We start from the raw sequence: 23,666 nt of genomic DNA, 5'->3' as shown, positions 1-23,666 counted from the left end.
ATACATTAGCTCTTTACGATCCCCATCCGTGGCCGCATTCCTCTTTTCTAGATCCCCGTACAGCTTAGCAAAATATAAGGGGCTCTGTAGCCGTGCCAGCACACGCAGTGGTAAACCCTCCATGCATTTGTCCTGCTTCTGTCCTGAATTAGAACAGAGCAGTGCAAACAACTGGAAACGATTGTTTTTCGACTTACATAGACACTAAGTAAGTCAAGATTAGAAATTTACAAATCCAAACCCATGACTGGCTTAATGATTAGTTTTGACTTCTACTGGCAAAAAAAGAGCTTTTTTGTTTTACAGAGCATTTTAGCAACTTTCAGCTCATTGCTTTGGTTTTATGACCCACAATTTTCCTGTTTTGGTTCAGTCTCACTGCCTAAATCAGTCATTTCCAGCTGCAACTGTTTTTGGCATGAAAAAAGCTCTAAAAGCACGCCGTGTGCTACCTGCCCGGCACCAAACGGTAGACACAGTTTGCTGAAATTATCGCCATAAAAACTTTATAAGACGATAATAAGCTTGTTACGGCGCCTTAAGTGGTTAAAAAATCTAATAAGCAGCTTTAAAGGCTTTCAAACTACTGTTAAATAAAACACACAATGTCCCATATAAGTACCTGTACTTTTGTGTCACCTTGGTACATGATTCTGGAGAATCCTTGTGCATTTAAAGAGACTGACTCCTGGCCTCAAATCAGGTTCTTGTATAGGTCGACACTAAAAGCGATCTGGTGTTTTGAAGTGGCGTTGTATGAGGTACTTATCCATAGTCAGTGTATTACCTACAGTAGATGACGGTCGGCACGCCCCAAGTTTGGAGAAGAAGACAGTATCTTTCAATGGAGTCTGGTGGCTTTGTTGAGAGCATAGATGGATACAACAGCTTCACTTCCCCATCAGAAAGGGCTGTTTCAATATTTTCACCGCTTTACCTTGCCGTCAGACAGCCCAGGGGAACTGAAGCCGCTGTATCCATCTATGCTCCCGTTAAGCCAACGGACACTTAAAATGACTGTTTTTCCAATGGAGTCTGGTTGCTTTTGCGAGAGCATACAGTAGAGAACAGCTTCAGTTCCCTGTTGGAAACATAGACTGTATAGCTGTCCCACTGCAAGGTGAACCGGCGAAAGTATTTCAAATATAGCGTGCACTTAAACTGATATCGATTTTTTTTTAGGTAGCCTTTCTTTTAGGTGGCTAAAATACGTTTTGCTGCCAGCCCCGTCCACAGCAGCACGTTGTTTTGCTTCAAACTTGGGGCGTGTGGACCGTCATCTACTGTAGGTAATACACTGACTATGAATAAGTACCTCATACAACCACACTTCAAAACACCTGAACTATCCATTTAATGGATCTGTTTGGACATTTCTGTTCTGATCAAACCCCAATGTAAAGCTTCTGTGTTTGACAACTTGACAATTTGCCCGTGAGAAAACACACATTTTGACCTGAGTTGTAGTGTACTACTGGGAGTGGATCTGATTATAGTGGACTGTGTTTGTTAGTTCAGGATCAGGTCTATTGACATAGGCATTAAAAACACATTATGTTTAAATCAATGTTCACTGGAGGGAAAAGAGGGAGGCGACGGGATGTGAAAACTAAGACAGCTGAGGTTGTTTTACTCACAACATTCACCACACGACAGTCACACAGTTTTAAAAACGGTACGGCCGGAGTCGCTCCTCTTCAGCTGGCCATACTCTCTTTTTAGAACCCAACCATGGTCCAACGTCAACAATCCACAAACCTCTCTAACCTAAGTCTTTATGGGAAGAGAAGTACAGCAGGCCACAGAAGAGAAGGTTCAGTTGACGGTGGTTAAAGACTTTAAACTGCATGGAGAAGACACAAAGAGTCGATATCAGACCCTCTTCTCACACACTTTCTTGACTTGTCATGGTATTTGTGTTGGTCATAGCATACCTCTGTAATTATGAAACAAATTTTTCCCATAGAAGTTATAAATCCAATTTACAGTTAGTATTTGCTCTGGCAGTGGTATGGAAAGAGAGAGAATTTGATTTTAACTGCAGTGAGGAAAGATTTAAACAACCTGGACTGATGAAGCTTTAAGCAATACCTCAGCAGAGGGGTCGTAAAACTGAGGGTACATGGTGTGCTTTTATGTTCCCTTAAACCATTAAGCCAGTTTAATCTTGCTTTTGTGTATATTTTCTGTTCTTGTTTTTCTGTTGTCTTAAACTTTCCATCCCATCCCCGTAACATTTCAAGGGATAGTTCGGGTGTTTCGAAATGGGGTTGCATGAGGTATTACCTACAGTAGATGACGGTCGGCACGCCCCCAATTTTGACAAACAGAAACGGAAGCAAAGCAATGTACTGCTGTGGACGGGGCCAGCAGCAAAACATATTTCAAGTTTAAGGCTGGTGGTTTTGAAGAGAGCATTTATACGTTTCAGTTCAGTTCCTCGTCGGAAAGGGCTGTCTGACGGCAAGATGACGCGGTGAAAATATTCTAAATATAGCGTACACTTAAATGGATATTGATGTTTTTAGTTAAGCCTGTGTTTTAGGTGTCTAAAATACATTTTGCTGCCGGCCCCGTCCACAGCAGTACATTGCTTTGCTCCCTTGTCAGTACTCCTGTCAGTTTTTCCTGACCTCTATAAATAGATTCTGTAGGCAACGGGACACGATTTTGGCATCGGAAGCATTCTGGTTTCCGTTTGTCAGTCTGAGTAGTATAGACCAATCACGTTTGAGCTGGCTTTGGTTGAATGCAGGTAAACAGTCCATGTGGAGAGCAAGAGAGGCGGAATGCAATATGATTGTACAATGATTTAGCTTTTTAATTGGTTTAAAATTAGCTTGTAAACTGGCTACTTGTGAAACAATCCGGTCGTACATGTCGTCTCTCAACGCCAACTCCAGTCTTGCATCTCAAGTTGCTGATCGGACTGTAAACAATGAGCAGTGCATGGAAGAGGAAGTCTTGGCCCGGATATCCACTGACCCCAAAAAAATGTAGCCCCTTGACCCTAAAGGCTTATCCGTTGTCAGACCGATAACCAATGGGTTTCAGGATTGGTTTCTCCAAACTGGAGGCGTGCCGACCGCCATCTACAGTAGGTAATACTCTGACTATGGATAAGCACTTCATAAAACCCCACTTCAAAACACCCAAACTATCCCTTTAACCTCCCGATTCTCCAATCCCTCACTTATCTTTTCTCCCCTCCCCCCTCCCTTTCCTCTAAACCTCTGTCTTTACTCTCGGTGCCACGGTGGCTCTTTTCACCAACTGCTCTGCCTTGCTGCTTGTTTTCCAGCCCCTTCACCACCTCCTCTTTCTGCCCGTCTGTTCATTTTTCCTCTCCGTATCTGTCTTTTATTTGTCTCTGTCACACAGAAACTTTCTTTCATCCCCTGTCAGTCTCCCTGACTCCCTCTCAACAGTCTCCTTGTCCGGTTTTGGCTGATCAAAGCCATGTAGCAGCTAGCCTGCTCTTTCAACTCGTGTGTGGCCGTGCGTTTGTATGCAGCTTGATTCTCAGCAGGGTGGAAAAACCTTCAGAGTGTTTAAAGTGCTCCATTAAGACTAATGGAGTTAGTTTTTGACTCATTAGCAGCTGTTCATATCATTGAAGTGATTTACCGTTGGAAGCAAATTTGACAATTTTGTTGTCACTTTAACACAACCTTTATCATTGCTGCATTGCATTCTGGTCTATTTTCGGATAGTTCAGGTGTACACATTGGTCTCTCTGCCTCTCTCTCTATGTTTGGCCAGTTATACAAAGGAAGAAGAGAAGTTAATAGGAATGCAGGCTATGTCATTTTAATATCAATTTTTCCTTTAAGTCGGAGTGACCCACACCACCCTATTGAGCAGCAGACGAACTCCAGTGGAGTGTCTGCTATGTCCCATTCAAGTGTGTACGTGTGTGTTCATGTGTCTGTTTTACTTCCTTGCTTAACAGCTGTCAGACAGGGCGCTCTACAAACTAACATTTCCTCCACATCACTTTATCTGCTCCACATCCTCAAGTTCACACTGGTCAGTTTTCTCTGGCTCTTTCTTCTCTTCTTACCATTTTCGGTTTCGGTTCCAGGTTTCTGGGCCTTCTTCTACTATTAAATTACAAGGCTTGCACTATTTTATAATTTAATTAGACCAAAACCAAAAATGTATTCATCCCACTAATAAGTACATCCTGTGTAGCCAAATCCCGATAAATTATATTGTCATGGAGTTCCTTTGTTGTCCAAAACCTAATGAAGCATTCCTTCATTACAAAAAACACCGTAGTTTATTTTGACTCAACCCTACATTCTCCTGCCATAAATACTCACTAGAGAGCCAAATCTGTATTAATCCACCACTGAAAATAGTCCCCAACAAATGCCATATTTACTCCTGTTTGAGTAACGTTTTTATGAAAACTACAGTGCCCAGCTGTTTTAGGAAATCCCTAAAAGCAAAACTATACATTTGTGTCCCAATTTTAAATAATCATGTCTTTAGTAGGAACACATGTTCTCGAGTACCACAGACAGGGATGGGAGGTCAGATCGTTTTGGGAGACGGGCTAACACGGTATTGGTTTTTGGTTCTCTTTGTGGGATTCGTTGACAATAAGAAAGAGAAAGAAGTAAAACAACAATGCTGTGAGCGCCAAGCAATTGGTCAATTTCAAAGGGCCACACGCCAAACGGCCATGCTCGAATGGGCACTGCACTGGTTTATATCAAATTGTGTTCGTAGTTGTCTAATTTTAGCACATAACTTTTAGTTGCCTAATGTTCAACCCTAACTTTGGGGCATTTTTCGTCCAGCTACATACGGCTATACTGTTCTGTATGTAGCTGGTCACATCATGTACCTGCTCACACTTCTGCATTCAACCACACAGATGCATCGAAAACATGAACATAAAGTGCCCCTTCTTTAGCTTTAAGACTGTTTTGAAGTTTCAATCTCTTCAGCCTTTTGTTGTCAGCAAGGTACGTCTGCTGTTGTTGACTTCCCCCACTAACCCGGCTCTTCTCTCTCTCTCCGCCCTCCATTTTTTAAAAACCAGACAGCCAGCTCACTGAGTCAGAGCAAAGACAGGTTTATCGGTCAAACGGCCTGCTTTCTGTCTGCCAGACCTCATTCACATCCACCTGGTCCTCGATACCGAATAAGAGCTGGGGGTTGTTTAAAATGCATGCCTTTCATCCACATGTTTTGAAGAACTGAACGAGAACAGGCTCCAAAGAGGCCGCTGGAGGTCACGTGAAATTCTCAGAATTGTTTTTCCCCACTCGGTGGAGGAAGGAAGGGCTTCTTCAGACCATCAAGAGAGACTCACACCGTTCCAAAAATCTTAGAAGGCTAGGACAGGAGTCTGGACCTGGATGAGGTTTGGACTGGAGGATGAGCAGAGGCATGTTTTGACTGAGTTTATAGAAGAGAGGAGACAAGTTATATGTTGATGTATTTTACATTCCATAAAGGAAATAATTTTGTAGCTCCAAGTAAAGATCATAGACTGTTAAAAGAGGGAGCGTGGTGGAGATTGTTCTCATTCCTGAGAGTGAAATTAGTATGGTGTCATGTCTTGGAAAAGTACACGACTTGCCCAGAACCATAAAAAAACAAAATCTGAACTAGCAGGTTGTTTTTTTCCATTTCGTTGAAGCTCATCTGTCCCACCTTGGGGACAGATGTGTGACACACAATCACCACAACAGTTTGTTTATTCTCCTCTGGTTTCGGTGGAAAAACTGTATTTGGTTCAATTGGGTTCAAATTGCTCAATTACAAGTGAAACGGCGCTCGTAAACAAAAAGTCAATGGACTCACCAAGTAGCTCATTTATTGGACACAGTTTTGGTAACACGTTCTCCTGCCAGGTTAGAGATTTTAGCGGATGCAATGAGTCCAAACTGATCTGAGTCCAGTAACCGTTGAAGAAATAACTGAATTGGAGTCTAGACGTCTCTTTGTTCTTCAACTCGTGCTCCCTTGAGTTCTGCGGTTGTTTCCTGTTGGTTTAAATTACATTCTCACTCCTAACAAACCACCTCACAGTTCGCAGGCGGGTCGGTGACGTGATTTGGTGTGAACCCGAGTTCAAATGACATCATTCTGGTCAAACAAACTGAGCTTAAGGAGGAAATGCTTCAGACTAAATAAACTGCATCCCAACATAAAGACACAGTACTTACTTGTCCTGTGTGTGTGTCTGTTGTTTTGTTTCAGGGTGATTTATCTCCAAGTGAGCATGAACGACGGTCTGTCCTTCATCAGCAGCAACGTGCACATCACCACCACAGAGTGTGTAAGTGGCAGCTTTTTGTCCCCTGTTCATGCATTTATCCCTGCATTAGTACTGCAGATTATTCATCATAACCTCCTTCAAGGCCTATGTTTTCACCGGCATTGGTTTCTTTGTTTGTTTGTTTGTTTGTCTGTCTGTCTGTCTGTCTGTTAGCAGGATTACTCCAAAAGTTCGTGGTGGATTTGAATGAAAGTTTTTGGAGGGGTGGGGTGTGGCACAATGAACAATCCATTAGATTTTGGTGGCGATCCGGATCACGATCCGCATTCAGGGATTTTTTTAAGGATTCCGATCAGCCTGAGCATTAAGACCACAGGGTACAACGCATGCGCAGTGTGACTGATGATGCGTTGATGACGCATGACCCCGCCTCCTATTGAGAGCAGAGCGATACGTGTATGGATGTGTTGCAAGACTCCGAGGTACGGCGGCAGCTGCTGTCCGTCAGCGGTGAGAAAGAAAAAAATGATAGATGACGGGATGAGAGTCAATGTAGTGTAACGTTATACAGACATAACAAGTCTTTTTCCAATTTTCCATATTGTTTTGCTCCAAATCAAATGTTTTATGCCCACGATACATCTCATAGTTGGTTGACTAAGTCGTGTGGAGTAAATTAATGGGAAATTCACTTCTGGAACCAGAGACGTTCAAGCAGTGTATATTTCCTCCAAACCGATGATGAATACTGTTTTAATTTGGAGTTAATACAACTTAAAACAATTACAGATTTCCTCTTGAGATTTTGTATGTTTTGTAATATGATAAAAGAGGTTTTCAATTTCCTCTTGTATTGCATGTGGTTTCCACTCTTCGTCCTTTTGCTTCTTCTGTCCTCTCCTACCTCATCTCTTTTCCTAGGAGTTTGTTGTTTTGTTCTCTGCAGTGAGTTTCCTAACCCCCTTTACCTCTTTCATCTTCCCTTTCTCAATTTTGTTATTTTCCCCCTTTTTTTCCGGGAGCCAAACCACAGGGGTTTATAGTAGCGATCCACCCAAAAAAGATCCTCTGAACCCCCCCGAGAAACAAAAAATTCAAGAAGCAGGTTCATGACCGTGAGGCTGCCGGTTCAATCCCAACACTTTGGTTGTGAAAGTGAAAGAGAAGCATCAACTGGAGTGCCCAAAAGCATTTACCCCTCTTGTAGCCCCCAGGTGTGCAAATGTATATAACTGTGTCAGTGGGAAGTCGGGTGGAGCTTCACTCCCTGAAAACCAAGATTAAACACAATGTAATCTTAGGACAATTTAAAGCAATTCAACAAAATAAAACACGTATGTTGGAACATATGGACCGAAGCCGCAGCAGACTCCCACCCAGCCGAAAAGAAACTTTAAAGCTGCTCCCCCTCAGTCCGTGTGACATCATGTCCATGAAAAGACTGTGTTGTGGCTCATGATATACAGAGCTCAATTACACATACCATTGCAATTAGCCGCTTCTCGCCACTAAACTAAACCATGTAGGCTGAAGTCACACAGGGCCTAAGGAGGCACGACAAGCTGCTAACTTGCGATGGGTCGGCCGGGGTGCAATAAACAACACGCAGGCTGGATTCTGTGGATAAATCAAACCCAACAAACCCAACAAACCCCTCCCCAAATCCTCCCAAAGTGCCACTTGGAACAGTTTTGCCTTTGTAGCTAGCCCACAAAATGTGTCCGTATAGCACGAGAAAACACACACACTGTTTGCGGTTTGCTAAACCATTACTTACTGTTGAAAGTTACAGAAAACTTGCTGATTGGGACATTTCTGACAAATAACAATGAGTGACTACGACGGACCCCGCTGCCGAGTTCAGATAAACCCCCCCGTGTCCTTGCCACAAGATAGATAGGGGAAAGTCTCGCCACATGTGAGCCTCATCTGTGGTCTGTAATGGGAACCATGTTTGGCTCATGGACGCCTGCATCGCTTAAAGTGAGCAAAGTAACTGATGGATCCATTCAGGGATCACACTAGCTCACACAAACCGCTGTCATCGAAAAAACAAAAACATGAATATATATATTGTATTACGTTACTGGATGTGCAACTGTATGTGTGGTAATAATGTACTGACGTCATGTGTGTCTACTCTCCAGTTTGATGGCACCATTCTCCTGATCACCCTGCTGGTGTTGTTCCTCCTGCTGGCCCTGCTCTTCATGTGGTGGTTCTGGCCTCTCTGCTGCACTGTGGTGAGAAACGTAAACTACATTCAGGAAGTGGTCGATTTTAAAAAGCAACACTTAAATTACAGTTTATCCAGAGCTTCAAAGGGGTTTGTCTGAACTCCAAAGGGGCCAATAAGCACCTCAGGGGTCCTTACTGAAAAAAAACCTCCTTAAACTTAAGAGGTCCTCTGAGACATGGTTAATGTGCTTGTGAAAAGCTAAACGATGTCATATCTCTTATTGTTCCACAGGTGATCAAAGAACCACCTCCTCCACCTCCTCCCGAGCCTGTGAGTTAAAACACACACAATTACACATATACACACCAAGTCTGAAGGACAATGGGTCTCATGCAGCTTCATTCGCTTACATTTCTTAATATATTTCTCTTGTGTTAGCATAGGTTACGCCCCCAAACAATATATAAGGTCAGATATTTGCATAGGTAACGCCCCCTATAGACTATATACGAGTAGGTATTAGCATAGGTAATGTCCCTTAAACACCATATAAGGGCAGGTGTTGTGCTGTGTGCAAATACTCTGGCACATGCCCAAGAATTGGAGAGATGCCGCCAAAAAAGCTCGTAAGAAGAAGAACATCAGCAGGTAGACAGACAGAGAGACAGACTGGCTGACTGACTGGCTGACTGGCTAGCTGGCTAGTACTGGTGTTACAGGAAAAAGCATCTAAGAGCAGTGTGTAAGCCATTCAGAAGAATTATCATCCAAGTGTTTTTATGGTCTTAATTGGCATCAATGGACCAATAGTATTTCTTTAGCCCACAAATTCTAAAAGCTAAATGTGATAATATGATATCCAATGCTTTTTTTCCCCCTAAAATATAAAACTTATGTTTCCTTGCATGGGACAAACCATTTGTGGACTTGTCTTGGTAACAGTGCTCTCGACCACTCGTACAATTTTCTCTAAGAGAAGAGCAAAAATAAGAAAACATTGGTGAATCACTAGTTTGTCGCCAATCACCAATGTTTGTCTGATAATATTGTTTTGAAAAGCAACAATGATCTAAACACACAGCAATCTCAATAAATAGAATAAAAATGTAGTACAGTTGAGTACTGTAGTACAGATCTGTGTGTTGGAAAGTATAAGAGAGGAAATTAGTCAGTTTTATTTCGTAATTATTTGTGTTTTAGGACAGTTCAGATGATGAAGACGGCATGCCTAAGAAGAAGTGGCCCACTGTGGACGCCTCATATTACGGAGGAAGAGGAATTGGAGGGATCAAGAGGATGGAGGTGACAAGATGACACGAATGCTAACAGACAATCACAATTAAATCCACAACAAACAAAAAAACTGATGACATTCACTGCTTCTATTTTGTTGTATATTTACGTTCTGTCTGCTGTCTGTAGGTGCGTTGGGGAGGGAAGGGCTCGACTGAAGAGGGGGCGAAGCTGGAGAAGCCAAAGAACGCTGTGGTGAAAATGCCGGAGCAGGAGTACGAGCCCTTCGAGCCCAAACCTAAGAAAGCTCACAACAAGAAGGCACCGCAGGACCGGAAGTGGTACACACCCATCCGGGTAAGCACACACTCAGTTTCCCTCATTACCGACAGACAGACTTATTTACGCAGAGAAGCTACAGTATCTCAGTGCATCCTTGCTGTCCTGTAACAAAATGTCAGCTTTTCAGGAACTCAAAAATCCGCCTTGTGTACAGTTTGACCACTGTGCGTTTTTGAGCTCTTGCCCAGTGAGTTTCAAATAACTGCGGATGGTAGAATTTTCTCCCCCCACAGTTGAGCCTGAACTCCTTCAACTGAAGTTAAAACATGAAAAGCACCACGAGTGGAGCTGCAAAGTTTTCACAAGACAGCAGGGAGGAATAAAGACTGTTCTGGACATATTTATCTATAATTAGTTGCATAAGCACAAAAATTCTCCGACTATCAATGTGCACACATAGCCAGAGTAATATAACATATTATCCAGACTGAGATCAGATTTGGCGTCAGTGCTGTTTGTGCTTTAATAGTACACTACAATAGAGCTCTGTATAGCAACACTGGCCTCTCATACGGTAGCACTGACTGTTATCTTTAGACACTGTTACCTTACAGATGTATTTTGAATGTGACACAGGCCTGCAAACAGCTCTGTAGTGATTCACAGTGAAATGTTACACTGCTCAAACATCACTGTCAGTGTAGGAAAAAGGTGACTGTACACTGAGTAGTCACTCTGTGTTGGGTTCTAGTTGGTCCCTACACACCAGGATCCTTTAATGTGGTTAGTTGAAGTTAGTGACCTCCTTCCTCTCATTTCCGTGTCACTGAGGCTCAGGAATCTGCACTTTTTTGGTCCAATCAAATACATCATGACACCTTATTTAAGGAAGGAGAATTCACCCTCCTTTTTTTTATTCTTTATTGCAGGAGTTTATTTACATTTATTTATATTTACATTTGCTTACATATGGTGTTGTTCATACACCGTTCGTAGTTATACCAACTAAAACTAATGCACTGTAATTCGTATACATGCCACAAAATCAATTCATATGTCATCCATGTAACCGTGAACCAGGAAGTATAAAGAGCGACAAATGCTGCATAGGGAGGAGGTCAGGGTGGATGGGTGGGTCAAAAAACACTGTACTTTGGCCCACGAGCCTGCTGTCCGTACCCGTGAAACCAAAACCAAAACCAAAAGTCAATGTTGATTTATTTGTCACACAACTTCCGTACTTGAGTTAGGCCACTTTTGTAGTTATTTAAACCCAAACCACAATCTTTTCCTAAACCTAACCAAGTAGTTGTGTAGCCTAAACCTAACCAAGTCAAAATGTTCCTAAACCTAACTAAGTACTTTTGTTGTCTAAGCCTAACCAAGTCAATGTTTTCCTAAACCTAAGTAGTTTTGTTGCCCAAACCTAACCAAGTCGATCTTTTCTTAAACCTAACTAAGTAGTTTTGTTGCCTAAACCTAGCCAAGTCAATCTTTTCGTAAACCTAACTCAGTAGTGTTGTAGCGTTAACTTAGTAGTTTTGTTGCCTAAACCTAACCAAGTAGTTTTGTTGCCTAAACAACAAAACTACTTAGTTGTTTCCTGTGGGACGGAAGTTTATTTTGAAAAGACTATATGCATGTAATGAGTGGAAATTGACTTAAAAGGAAAACGCACGAAAAATGAAGGATACATTTTCACAAGATATCATACGAACTATTGTATGAGGATACGCTGTCATATGTATAGCATTTCCTAAAACATTTTGTGAAAAATAATAATAATAGTAAAATAGAGAAAATAGAAAATAAAGAATAACAATAAGTATAAAAATAAGGAAAAGATTGAGAAAAAAGTAGACTAGTATGACGGTGCACATACTCCAAACTCTTCAGGGCTGAGAATTTAATGATGATGATGATAATGATGATGATGATAGTACTTTATTATCAGATTAAGTCTGAAATTGTTCTTGCATCCCAGCAGCTTCCCCGTCTTAATCTATTTATCTCCGTTGCCGAACTGTTTTATCCTTTTTCATCTGGCAGATCGCTTTGTTAACTACTTTATTTGCATCAGCAGAGGAATTGATTAAAATAGAATTAAGGTTCTAAAGTTAAGCAGACATGAACCAAAATACAACCAAGTGACTCATCAGCACAGCTTCAACCAGAGAGGAAGGAACTAATCAGTAGAATCAGCTGCTGTAGTGTTTGTTTGGGATTCAAACCTGCAGACTTTGAAGGAACACTGCTGAGGATCGCAGACCAAATGTGCGCTGATACAGTAGAAACTATTAATAGGATTTGATTAAGTTATGGATTGCGGTGTGAGAGAGTTTGGCGTCCAGATGTTAAACCTCTCCCTCTCCTCTGTCTGTCCTGTTCAGGGTAAACTGGATGCTATCTTGGCTCTGTTTCGCCGCGGGTACGACCAGGTCTCCCTGATGAGACCCCAGCCCGGGGATAATGTGAGTTTCATTTCATTTCATCAAATGCTTTTACCCACACCCCCCACTTGCATTCACTTCCCCTCATTCCACATGTTTCGCTTCAAGTTCGTCCCTCCTGCAGAGTTTTATACCTGTGATGACCCACAGCTGCATCACCTTTCTCCTTTTTTTCTCCTTCCTTTCTTCGCCCTTCCATGTCTTTTCTTTTTGATGTTTTTTTGAGTTTACAGAGTAACTTAAATTAAAAATAAATTGCTTATTTTTTGCTTATCTTATGGGCATGCCCAGACTCATATTTAAATTAAATACAACAGTGTTTATCTACATAGCTAATGTGTTATCTTGAAGTTTTTAATTTTTTTTACATAACCTGTAACCCAACAAAATAATGTGGTATGAAATGCTCCTTGGTAACGGAGCTGTAGATGGTAATAATCGATCCTTGGGGAAAATATTCATCTCAGATGGAGAGAAAAAAGTCTGAGAAACCCAACATTATGTTCCTAACTGGCTCCGTTTTAAAAGTCTTGTAGTGTATCTACAGTCTGAAAATGTTTCAGTCATCTGTACCCATTCCTCATGCCTTCTTCCCTTCCTCCATCTGCCTCTTCGCCTCATTCACTCCTGGTGTTCCTGTGCTGGCTAGTACCTCAGCTGGCCCGCCTCCATCCCGTTGAACCAGCTCACGCCTGCTTCACATTAGACGCCGCGAATCGGATAAAAAGCAGAACCACAACTCGCACCCGGACACATCCTCGTGTGCTCGATATGAGTGTTTTCTGATGTGTTCGTGGGTGTGAGACTGTAAAACTTCTCTCCTCTTCTCATATTAGACACATGGTTTAGTTTTAATGCCCCGAGCCTTTGTATTAAAAAAGCCCCAGATTAGAGTTTGGGTTGAATGTGGAGAGAAGATGTGAAGGTCCCAGAGTACAGACAGCTGTCTAGAGATGTTTTAAATCCCTCTGACACATTCAGCAAAGACAGATTTAATGTTTTAATGTGTTCTGGTGATTCTTTTATCATTTCCAACTTCACTAGTTTTGATGGGCACTTTGCGATTCAGTGGTACATGATAAATGATAGATATAATCTCTGTTTCTCTCCGTAGACTGTTTGGTTTTTAGCCATGTCAGCGGTGTGTTTAATTAGCATACTAATGCCACATTTCCACTGCATGGTGCGGCATGGCTCTACTCAATTAAGCACACTTGGAACTGTTCTTTTTTGGTTTTCCATTAGCAAAAGTTGTTGATAGTTTTTTTGGTACCACCTTGCAAGCCTAGCCTAGCCTAGCAACCGCAATCTGTTTATTTTATTGACCCAGATATTTAAAAATGGCAGCCCGCAAAACTACGCTGTACACTACGGCGTACAATTAACAAAGTGCAGCTGTTCCTCTGTTTGGTTGACTGATGGAAGGATCGAGCAACTGTTGCGTTGAAGATGAGGTCACGGCAGCTAAGAATCCCTCCTACACTGACGGGGTACGATCTGCAGTGGAAAACGAAATTGAGAAAAGTACCTGGTAGGGATGTCACAAGAACTGATATTTGAGACGAAATCGAAGCCAAAGTTCTGAAACCGTGTCTGAAACCATGTCCCGGGGACAATAGAAAATGTGTTTGGGACACAGTAAACTCACTTTTGACACATTCAGGGGAAGTATCCCTTTTTTTTACCCTGATAATGCTACATTGCAAACAACAAATCTGTGTTGAAATCGGCAGGACGAGGGCTAGTTAACGTTAGCCGTTAGCTCCGTGCAGGACTGTGCTGCTTACCGGCTGCTAACAGCTAACGTTAACTAGCTCTCGTCCAGCCGATTTCAACACAGAAGGTGCCATTTACATTATGATGCGTTCAGGCTCTATTCAGTAAAAATGTGTGTATTGTGCAAAGGTAATTGACATCCCTAGTATGTGGTAACAAAAGTGGGTCAAGTCGAGTCGAGCCGAATAGCATGCTGACTTTAGCATTAAGCTCAATGCACCGTCGTGCCTAAGTACAGCTGTTAGCATGGCTGTAGACTCTTAGTCTGCAACAATACGATTATTGACTTCTTCATCCACACTTCTTCTCTTCCTCCTTTTTCACTATTTCCTGTCCTCCCTCAGTCTGTTCTCCACCTTTTCTATCCCTACTCTCGACAGCCGACTCTCCCGCTGATCATGCCCCGTCCCAAGTGCTAGTTAAAATCATGCCTTATTAGCAGAAAATTTCCAATGATCCTTTTTAACAGGAATTCCACATTTAAGAGTGTTTTCTTGGCACCGCCAACAGGAACAGAGACAGGATTTGCTTTCAGCTTTTCCCTAAGACAAATCAGACAAAAAACAGTCACCATTAGCTGACGATTACATCTTCACCAAAGCAAACTGGCAGTCAGATGAAAAAAAGATTTGGGATTTGATTTCCTTAGTCGACAAATTTCTCTTACCCAGAGAGGCTTTTAGCGAGGGCTGCATGCGTAAGCTCTGCATGACGCCATGCTTACTTACTAAAAGAAATCCTCTCTTTCCACTCAAATGATGTCGCCGCCTCATTTGCAGCTTGTAACGAAGCGGCAGAAACATCTCCCAGGCCAGCGGGCCGGCTCATTTCCACGTAGTGTAATGTTTTAAAGAACAGGGTGCGGGACACCTCTCTCTTTCCTCGCTTTAAGTGTTACCTGAAAAGCTATTTGGTGTTAAGTTTCCTTCCACAATTCCACCCAAAACTAGAGCAAAAGTCTCACACTCCACAGCTGGCAGACTTTCAAATTTCATGAGGCAGAGTTGGCCGAGTTCAGTCTGGATTCTTCCTTGGTGATTCTGTTGCTAGGGCACGTTTTTCATCGCCACGCCGATCGCCACAGCAACAGCTGAATGTCACCCTTGAGACCAGCCTGGCTACAGTACAGTACAGTGTAGTCATGAGCCTGATGTAGTTCATAATAATGAATCCAATGACACTCAAACAAAGAAATGGATCTCCTTCTTTTCCTATACTGACGACACACACACACACACACACACACACACACTTTTTCTTCCTTCCAGCAATGAACTCAACAACCCCTCCTCTTGTTTCCGCAGTATGATATAGAGCAGAGTGGTTTTATGTGTGTGTGTGTGTGTGTGTGTGTGTGCATGTACATCCATAACCACATAATTCACCAGTGATAGACGAGAGTTAAGATCACAAGCAGGAAGTTATCTGCATTTGAGACAGGAGTTAGTCATTATGAGAGAGTGTGTGTGTGTGTGTGTGTGTGTCACCAAACCACATCCATTACACTGATGTCAGAGAGTACAGTATGAGGTAGACCTATAGTCCTCTCTCTCTCTCTCTCTCTCTCTCTCTGCCTCCCCGGGGAAGCATTTAAATGGCTAAAGGACATGAGGTAATACCTAAGGCAGACGACTGCCAGGGCTGTCTCCACCAACCGACCATGTCTCACACACACTAACACACACGCACGTTTTGCCCAGGCCTAGACAATTTTATGACCTTGGTAAGGCTGTAGACGGTGGAGGAGGTCAGTGAGAGAGAACGAGCGAGTGTGGCTTTCTTTAATCCAGGAAAATGTTCATAGATTCAAACCGCAGCTGGGCGCTAACAGAACAACGTACATGAAGCGAAGCTGGGTTTAAAAAAAAAAAACTCTCTACATGCAATTCAACATTTCTCAATTCAGTAGTCATTTCTCTCTCTCAGTATCACTGCAACCAGGTTTACACACATTTAAAAGCCCATTACACCTGGTTTTAATTAACTTTGACAAGCTAACAGCAACACTGGGGAGTTACTCGCTAACGTATTTAAAGGTGCTCTACACGATTTCCAGAGCATTAAAATAGCAGCAAACAACTATTTATATTAGTTGTTATTTAACTATGTAAAGATATAGAGGGGTGATGTCTACCTGAGCAGAGAATGAAGTGCATGTGAGCGTGCCCCACTCACAGCTGATAACGCCGTCCAGATCAACGGTGCCGTTGCGGAAGCGTTGCGCTCACCCTCCAGTTACCCCCAGGTTAACACTGTTAGCTGTGTCAGCACTGTTTGCCATTGTTTTCACTGTTAGCACTGTTAGCAACGTTAGCTGCAAGCCGCCGGCTTAGCGGTCCCCATGTTGAGAGCCATGTAGAGTTAATAGAAATGCTCTCAATCTCGCATTTAGCACCTTTAAAGGAAAAGCTCGACACATGCCACTCTCATATCTGTACGCTAAAATATGTAGCTACCACCAGCAGCCGGTTAGCTTAGCTTAGCATTAGTCACCCAGATCAGCTGGAAAAAAAACCAAAACGGATTATTTGTTAGTTTCTCAATAAATCCTGTCTGGGATGGAGAAAAGTGCAGCGAGAATTTGTGCATGTTGCTAAGAAAGTAGTCTCTACACATCTCCTCTCCGTGGGTATTTCCATGAGGCAAGAAAACAGCTTAAAGAATTTGAGAAGATCCTCAACCAGGCTTTTTTATTTTTTATCAATGTCTAGGAATGCCAGACTGGATAAGTGGCGACAGACCAGAAACTGGTGGTCGCTGCTGGATTCTTGTTCTTTTCTGCTCTGTTTATTCAACTTTTTTGTTTTTACTCACAGCAGCTAATTTACCAGTCGGGATAAACGGAATGTGTCCTTTGTGATTGTTTTGATTTTGTGCCAAATGCTACATCCATGCGACTCTGTGTGTGTGTTAGAGAGGAGTGTGCGGTAGATTTAGAGATGTTTGGCTCACTGAAAGTGGACAAGAGGGGTTGGCTGGAGTAGAGGGCAAAAGTTTAGAGTGGGATATTGAAGAATTGCCTCATTTCAATGTGGTTTATTATCATTTTCCTTTTGCTGGTATTGGTTTCTCTCCTTATCTCCGAATATCTTGTATATGTCTTACTTTCTCTCACTTTAATTCGATTCTATAGTGCTTTATCTGCAAGAATAGCACAACTATAGGTCAAGAATAGGCTATACGTAGGTCCAAAATGTGGCCCTGTCTCCTGTGTTCGTAGACATTTCAGTTAATATAAAGCTTTTTAAGGAGGACCTAACATGCTTATTTTCAGGTTCATACTTGTATTTTGGGTTTCTACTAGAACATGTTTACATGCTTTAATGTTCAAAGAACACTTTATTTTTCTCATACCGGATGGCCCACTCTGTTGTGATTGGTCAATCGAACCAAACTCTTTGGACTTCGGTCCAGCTCCGCTCTAACTAGCTTTGTTTGAGGGCGTGCCAAACTAGCCGCTAGGCAGGTATTATGCAAATGTGTTACTTAGTGACATCAGCACGTCACGGAAGAAAAGGCGGGACTTCAATCAAGGCGTTTCAGACAGTTCAGGAGCAGTGTTTCTGTGGGGGAGAGTAACTCCCTTTGTTGTGGACTTTTGGGTTTTGTAACTTTGCAGACCTTTTTCATGCACAAAAACCTATACAACACACTAAAGTAAAGGAAAAAAGCAGGAAAGCATAATAGGTCCTCTTAAACAACATGCTAAAACACAAGTACAACACTTTGTGCATAAGTTTTCTTTTTTTTTTTTTACACACAGCTTTGTGAGTGACATCAATTCCCTCATTTTCCACTCTGTAAAACCATGGTCCTATGGCTCCAATCACTGGTTATTAGTAGATTAACATGACTTCACTCCACTCTGGCCGCCAACCACATGCAACTACGGAGCGGGTAGAGTTACTATGGTAACAGCGACCCCCGTGAACTCTGGTGAAGCTCGTGGTTCGTGTAATATTTTACGAGCAGCTCAGGAGTGAAATGTGATTTCTGCTGGAACAAATTAATTTGTTTTACAGTCTGATAAGTCAACTTTACACCGTTAAATTTTTTACTGCTCGACTGCTACCTTTTACCCCACCCACACACACGCACACGCACACACACACACACACACACACACACACACACACACACAGCCTCTAACCTCAATCCTTCCCTATCTTTTTTTTGTTCTCCATATGGTCAAATCATTAGTATGACGGGAACTCTGGTAAGCGACAGTTCTCGGGACTGAACATTGGACTAACTGGGATCATTTGTGTGGGGGCGACAAAGTGGGGATTTGAGTGTAATCTGGAACACCAGCTGGCCATGCACACACACACACACACACACACACACACACACACAGTCACACAGACCTACAGAGAGCAGTGACGGTACCATGACCATGTGATTGACTGTGGTCACTGCCTTCTTAGCCCAGATGTGCTTCAGATTACTAACTTCAGATATCAATTTTTTTTTTTTAAATCCAACATACATTCATGTCACACATATACAATACATACTTTCAACTTTTATTCTTTTGTGTAATCCTTTTTAAATCCCCCAGAATCAAAGGTTTCCATGGTATTTTCCATATTATCATTCAAACACTACCACGTTTAAGAGGGTCTACGTCCTTGCTAGCAGCTCTGTGAGGCTGCATTTACGCACAATGGTGCTTTGAGCTAAATGTTAATGTCATCATGCTAACACTCTCACAATGACAATGGTTGCTAGGTTGCTGATATTTAGCAGGTATTATAGTTGTTCATCATCTTAGTTTAGCATGTAAGCATGCTAACATTTGCTAATAAGCACTAAACACAAAGTGCAGCTGAGGCTGAGAGGAATGTCATATGTTTTGTGGGTAATTAATCATAAACCAAAGTACTAAACATTTGGACCTGATGGTGGCCCTAGATGAAAAGTCAGGGATCACCAAAGTCCATGGGCTTCGTCCTCTGGAGACCATGAATGTCTGTATAAAATGTCGTGGCAATTCATCCAATAGTTGTTGAGATATTTCAGTTTGGGCCGAAGTGGTAGACCAACTGGAAGATGGATTCATCTCTATGAGGCCATTAAAAACTAAATCAAATGAATTGCAGATTTGAACTCAACCGCTTTTTTTTAATCTCACCTGTGTCTTTCCTTCCCTTTAGGGTCGATGTATCAACTTCACAAGAGTGAAAGAAGAGTCAGCGGCAGCCAAGGCCCCACCTCGCACCCCGATCCACACGCCCTCGCCTCCGCCACCGCCACCGGACTACCACCCCGTGGCCACCTCCCCGTCTCCCACCGCCGCCATCCCTCCTACCAGATCACCACCGTCAGGCCAGCTACCCCCAGGACCGCCACCGTCCCGCATCCCCCCGGGGCTTCCCTGTGGCCCGCCATCGCGCCCCCCGCCCACCCTTCGACCCTGAACCACGCAGAAAAAACCCTCCCAACCCCCCCCCAACGCCGCTTTGATATCACAGACTTACCGCTCTGTTGACCAGTTCTTTCAGTTTGAAGGTTGTGGTCGTCGCTGCCAAAGATACTCCTGCTATAAGCCAAAGATCAGCAGTATTTTCAATCCCTGTCTTTCTGCGTTCCTCTTCTTGTATGGGAGAGAGTGTCAAGTCAAACAGTAAGTTGGCAGTTAAAGTAATTTTCAAACATGCTAACACCTAGCATGGTAAACATGTGCAAAATGAAGAGTGGACTCCCCAAAATTGAAAAGTTTGACTTGGCATTGTGTCCCACACAGATGGTGAATGGGGTGATTCGGGGAAATATTTTACTTAGTGTTGGCGTTTGTGAGATCAGGGAGGATTGTTGCTGGACAGCAAGCATGTAGGGACAGGAAGTCCAAAGAAGAATACTGCAATGGATGAAATTTCTTTATCAACTACTGAGTTAAGCCATTTGTTGTCAAGAGTTGAGGCGAAAAGTAGGTTGTACATGAAAATTGGAGTAACCAGGTAGCAGAACGGATTGTTATTTCTCCATTGCTGTGAAGGCAAATCTGAAGTTTTGGGAATTTGATTTTACAAAAATTTCAATTTGATCACATTGTTAACGGTGTTGAGTAACTAAGTTAAAACATATTTGATTTGCTAAAAAAAAGTGCCAAAGGGATTCTTTTTGTGATGCTTCTTTTATCCAACAACATGCTAACAAATTCCGACCCTTTAATACAGAAATGATAGTTACATGATTTTGTGGTCCAGTTTTGTTTTTTTTACCATTCAGTGACAGGGAAGTGTACAGATGTTATATGGAAGGTATGTTTTTACAGGATGTGTTTGAGATACGTTTTTGAATGTTACGTTGGTTGATATCTTTTGAGGCTTTGGATTTTGTCCTTAACCACCTTTTTTCATGTTTCAATGAATTTAGAATACAGCAATATATATATTTTTGTTTTATTTTTTTTGGTATCTGCGCACATAGACTGCTGGACAACTACACTATGTATTTGTTTTTGTTAGCATTTGGACATTGAAATCGAACAACCAGAAATCAGGTTCTCTCCTCACACTTTTTTTTTACACAATCCTGATACTGTACTTTGATACCAATATGTGTGTTTTATGTCTTCAGTTTTATCATCACCGGTCACATTGCAACTGCAGGGCAGTTCAAAGAGCATCTAATTTATTATACTCCCCGAGAGAAATAGAGGAGAGTACTTGAATATCGACAAGGTGTCCAACCGCCAAGACGGACACTGTGCGCAGAATTTAGAAACACAACAGCTAGCCAGTTAAAAGTCTTATGAGGCTTACCAGCGTTTCACAACCCCTCAGCTACACAGAGATACATTCATTTGAAACCGAATGTGATTTATTTGTTTATGTTTAAAAAAAAACATAAAAATTGTGTGAATCTTGGTGTGTGTTACGCGCCCCATAGCTCCTTGCTAGCAGGTGAAAAGGTGCCGCTAGCTACATAAACATGTTAGCATTGACTACATGCTAAATTGGGAGGGGGGAAATGGCTCCCCAAATATTAGATTTTGACTTCAGGGTGTAGAAAAGAGGTTTAAAAATGCTGGTATCCCTTCTATATCCAGTACCTTCTGGAATTTTTCTACTCGTTTGATTTTTTTATACTTTCATTTTGATGTACGTCATTCAGTTATGTTGTGTACCGTTGCGTTACTACATGCATTCATAATCGCTCTCAGTGCCTTAAAGCTGAGCTAAAAGAAAGGTGCTTCACTAATGTTATAAATCCAAATACAGCTCAGTTGAGTTTGGACAAATTTGAATGACAAGGTGCTACTTGTTGCAATCATGAAATTAATTGGGAAGTATAATTACCATAAACAAATTAGACATGGGTAACACAATCACATGTTTTGCTAGCAATTTCTAGCATCACATTTGACTACATTTCCCATAACCCTTAAAGCCTCTGATAAAAAAAAAAAAAGACACATTTGATTTGAATGCTTGGATGGAAACGCAAAGTATTATTACTTTGGACTCAGCAGTGTGCATTTCCTTGTTTTATCTCTGCTCTGATCAGAACGTACAGATATGGACATAGAAATAGAACAGGAGTAGAATGGTCATTCCCGTTCAAATCAACGTAGCAGGATGGTCAGAGTGGCGGCCATTTTTATGTGAACCGTTGCAATTGCAACCGTTGTAGCGGGCTAACTTCCGTATAAACTAAACCGACTTACAGCAAGTCGTGGACTCACTGAGGTGAGGTTTTGCAGGGAAGTAGTAACGTTACAAAGCATAGAGAGACAGAGTAAATAAGTCAAATTTAACAACTTAATGCTTCATCCACACACTTGTCACAGTGTAGGAAAGCACATTGCTATCCCCAGATGAATGACAACTTTGTTCGGCGCATTTTCTGTGACAAATGTAGCATTAAAGCATGGTTGAATTAACTATGTTAGCTAGCTATTCGTCTCTTGAGCTGCGTCCACTCTCTTCTCGGCGAGCTGCGACACACTTTACGGCTCCACTGGCGTGTGTTGTCACCATAACAACTAACAACAATTGCCATATTCTTTTGTACTAGTCAAATGACCACAGAAATCAGTTCAAAGTCCGTTCTACTCCCATTCTGTTTATATGGATATGGCTGGTAGATGTTCCACTTATTGCTGCACAAAGTCGTTGAACTAAGGTTTCAAAGAGTTACTGTTTGAGAGACTAAGAGGCTTTGTTTTTTTACAATGTGCTAATGCGGTTCACCTCTGTAACACCCAAGAAAGAATTTGAGTATAAATGCAGCATTGATGAAGGATCAGTGTTTGAAGGGGGGACTTCTACAGCGGCTATCAGAGCTCCATGTCATTCCTAATCAAGATGAGATACTTTATGTTAATCTGTGTTTTTTTTACACGTATAAACAGCAGTACTGAAGCAAATATGAAAGGCGTTGACATGACTTTTTTTTTTAAACAGTATCAATAAAGGTTGACATCCAAGCTTCTACCAGAGAGTGTCTGCGTGTGGTTTCTGCCTGGACTTATGTGTAATACAGGATGCAGTGTCTCGTCTGTCTAATTTCCCTTTTACAGCTCCACCCCTGCAAGTCTGGACAGTAGATAACTGTACCATTCACAGTTAGCCCTGTATACTACCCACACACGGATTTTGGCTACGGTCATGGGCACAGAATTACCAGGCTTTTGGCCTCCAGGTCCAGTTTAGCATAGCATAGCTTTTTCACAGTAGACATTTTAACTCATGATAGCAGGAAAAGTACAGGTGTAATTAATTAACAGTTGACTCTGTCTAATTAGGTTCCACTAACACTGACAAATGAGCCAGCATGCATAGAGTAGAACTGGAATAGCATAATTAATGTGATTAGTTAGACCTGTGTTTGACAGTTAAACAGAATATTCCTGATTGCAGGGAAATAAGAGACATTATGGCAGCAATAGGGCATTTTAATGGAAGAAATGTTGACAGGTCACAGTAGGAAAAGCACAGGTGTAAATAATCTAGTCTAATTTGATCAGTTTCAGGGTCTTGGTATTGTGCCTGTTGCTTCAATGGGACACTTGAACACATCAGAGCCATCGTTAATGTTATTAGTGGCACCTGTGAGTTTCCTGCTGTGACACAAGTATAGAGAGCTTAAGTCCCGCCACTTCTGGTGGACCACCATGGGACCTTATGTCGGAAAAAATATGAATAGTAGTCAACGGCAGGAGACAATTATTTTTTTGATCTCGTTTGAATTGCGAGTCGCAGTTTGTTTTAAAATGTTGAAGTATCAGACTGAAAATAAGTAATTAGAAAGACTGCACACCCAAAAGTCGCGTAGTGACGTCTCTCTTTTTGAAGCTACGATGCCGATGTGTTTCCTACTGCGATGAACTCACACCAGCAACGGGTCTCACTCGTTCTCTCTCTTCCCGCCTGATAAAAAGACCAGGATAGGTCGCTGGATAAAACATATCAGGTAAGAAAATGTTTGATTTGTGCCTGGTCATAGCTTTCTATTGTTGGTGACGTATGTTGTGTGAGATGAGAGATGCAGTTCACTGAGC

At 42.0% G+C, this 23,666-nt stretch overlaps 1 protein-coding gene and 1 long non-coding RNA gene across 3 annotated transcripts in view; one reads left to right on the top strand and one right to left on the bottom strand.

The window, feature by feature from the left end:
* antxr1c (ANTXR cell adhesion molecule 1c) overlaps nt 1-22,602 on the top strand; it is a 48,999-nt gene extending 26,397 nt beyond the window's left edge. The window contains exons 12-18 of the mRNA XM_037754604.1: nt 6,220-6,298; nt 8,386-8,481; nt 8,709-8,747; nt 9,618-9,719; nt 9,840-10,007; nt 12,323-12,403; nt 19,315-22,602. Of these exons, the coding sequence (XP_037610532.1) occupies nt 6,220-6,298; nt 8,386-8,481; nt 8,709-8,747; nt 9,618-9,719; nt 9,840-10,007; nt 12,323-12,403; nt 19,315-19,578 (829 nt within the window). The 3' untranslated portion in view covers nt 19,579-22,602. The remainder of the gene's footprint in view (nt 1-6,219; nt 6,299-8,385; nt 8,482-8,708; nt 8,748-9,617; nt 9,720-9,839; nt 10,008-12,322; nt 12,404-19,314) is intronic.
* On the bottom strand, nt 1,256-19,778 carry LOC119479230. 2 transcript variants are annotated; one of them, XR_005204645.1, is made up of 3 exons: nt 19,639-19,778; nt 8,364-8,476; nt 1,256-1,843 (listed from the first exon to the last, which is right to left on the bottom strand). It is a non-coding gene; the product is annotated as an uncharacterized LOC119479230 (long non-coding RNA). The 2 variants fall into 2 exon arrangements; XR_005204644.1 differs by lacking the exon at nt 1,256-1,843 and adding an exon at nt 5,817-6,002.
* Nucleotides 22,603-23,666: the final 1,064 nt, after the last annotated feature.

The sequence above is a fragment of the Sebastes umbrosus genome, chromosome 20 (assembly GCF_015220745.1).
Source record: "Sebastes umbrosus isolate fSebUmb1 chromosome 20, fSebUmb1.pri, whole genome shotgun sequence".
NCBI lineage: Eukaryota > Metazoa > Chordata > Actinopteri > Perciformes > Sebastidae > Sebastes > Sebastes umbrosus.
This window is presented reverse-complemented; position numbering and strand designations above follow the sequence as displayed.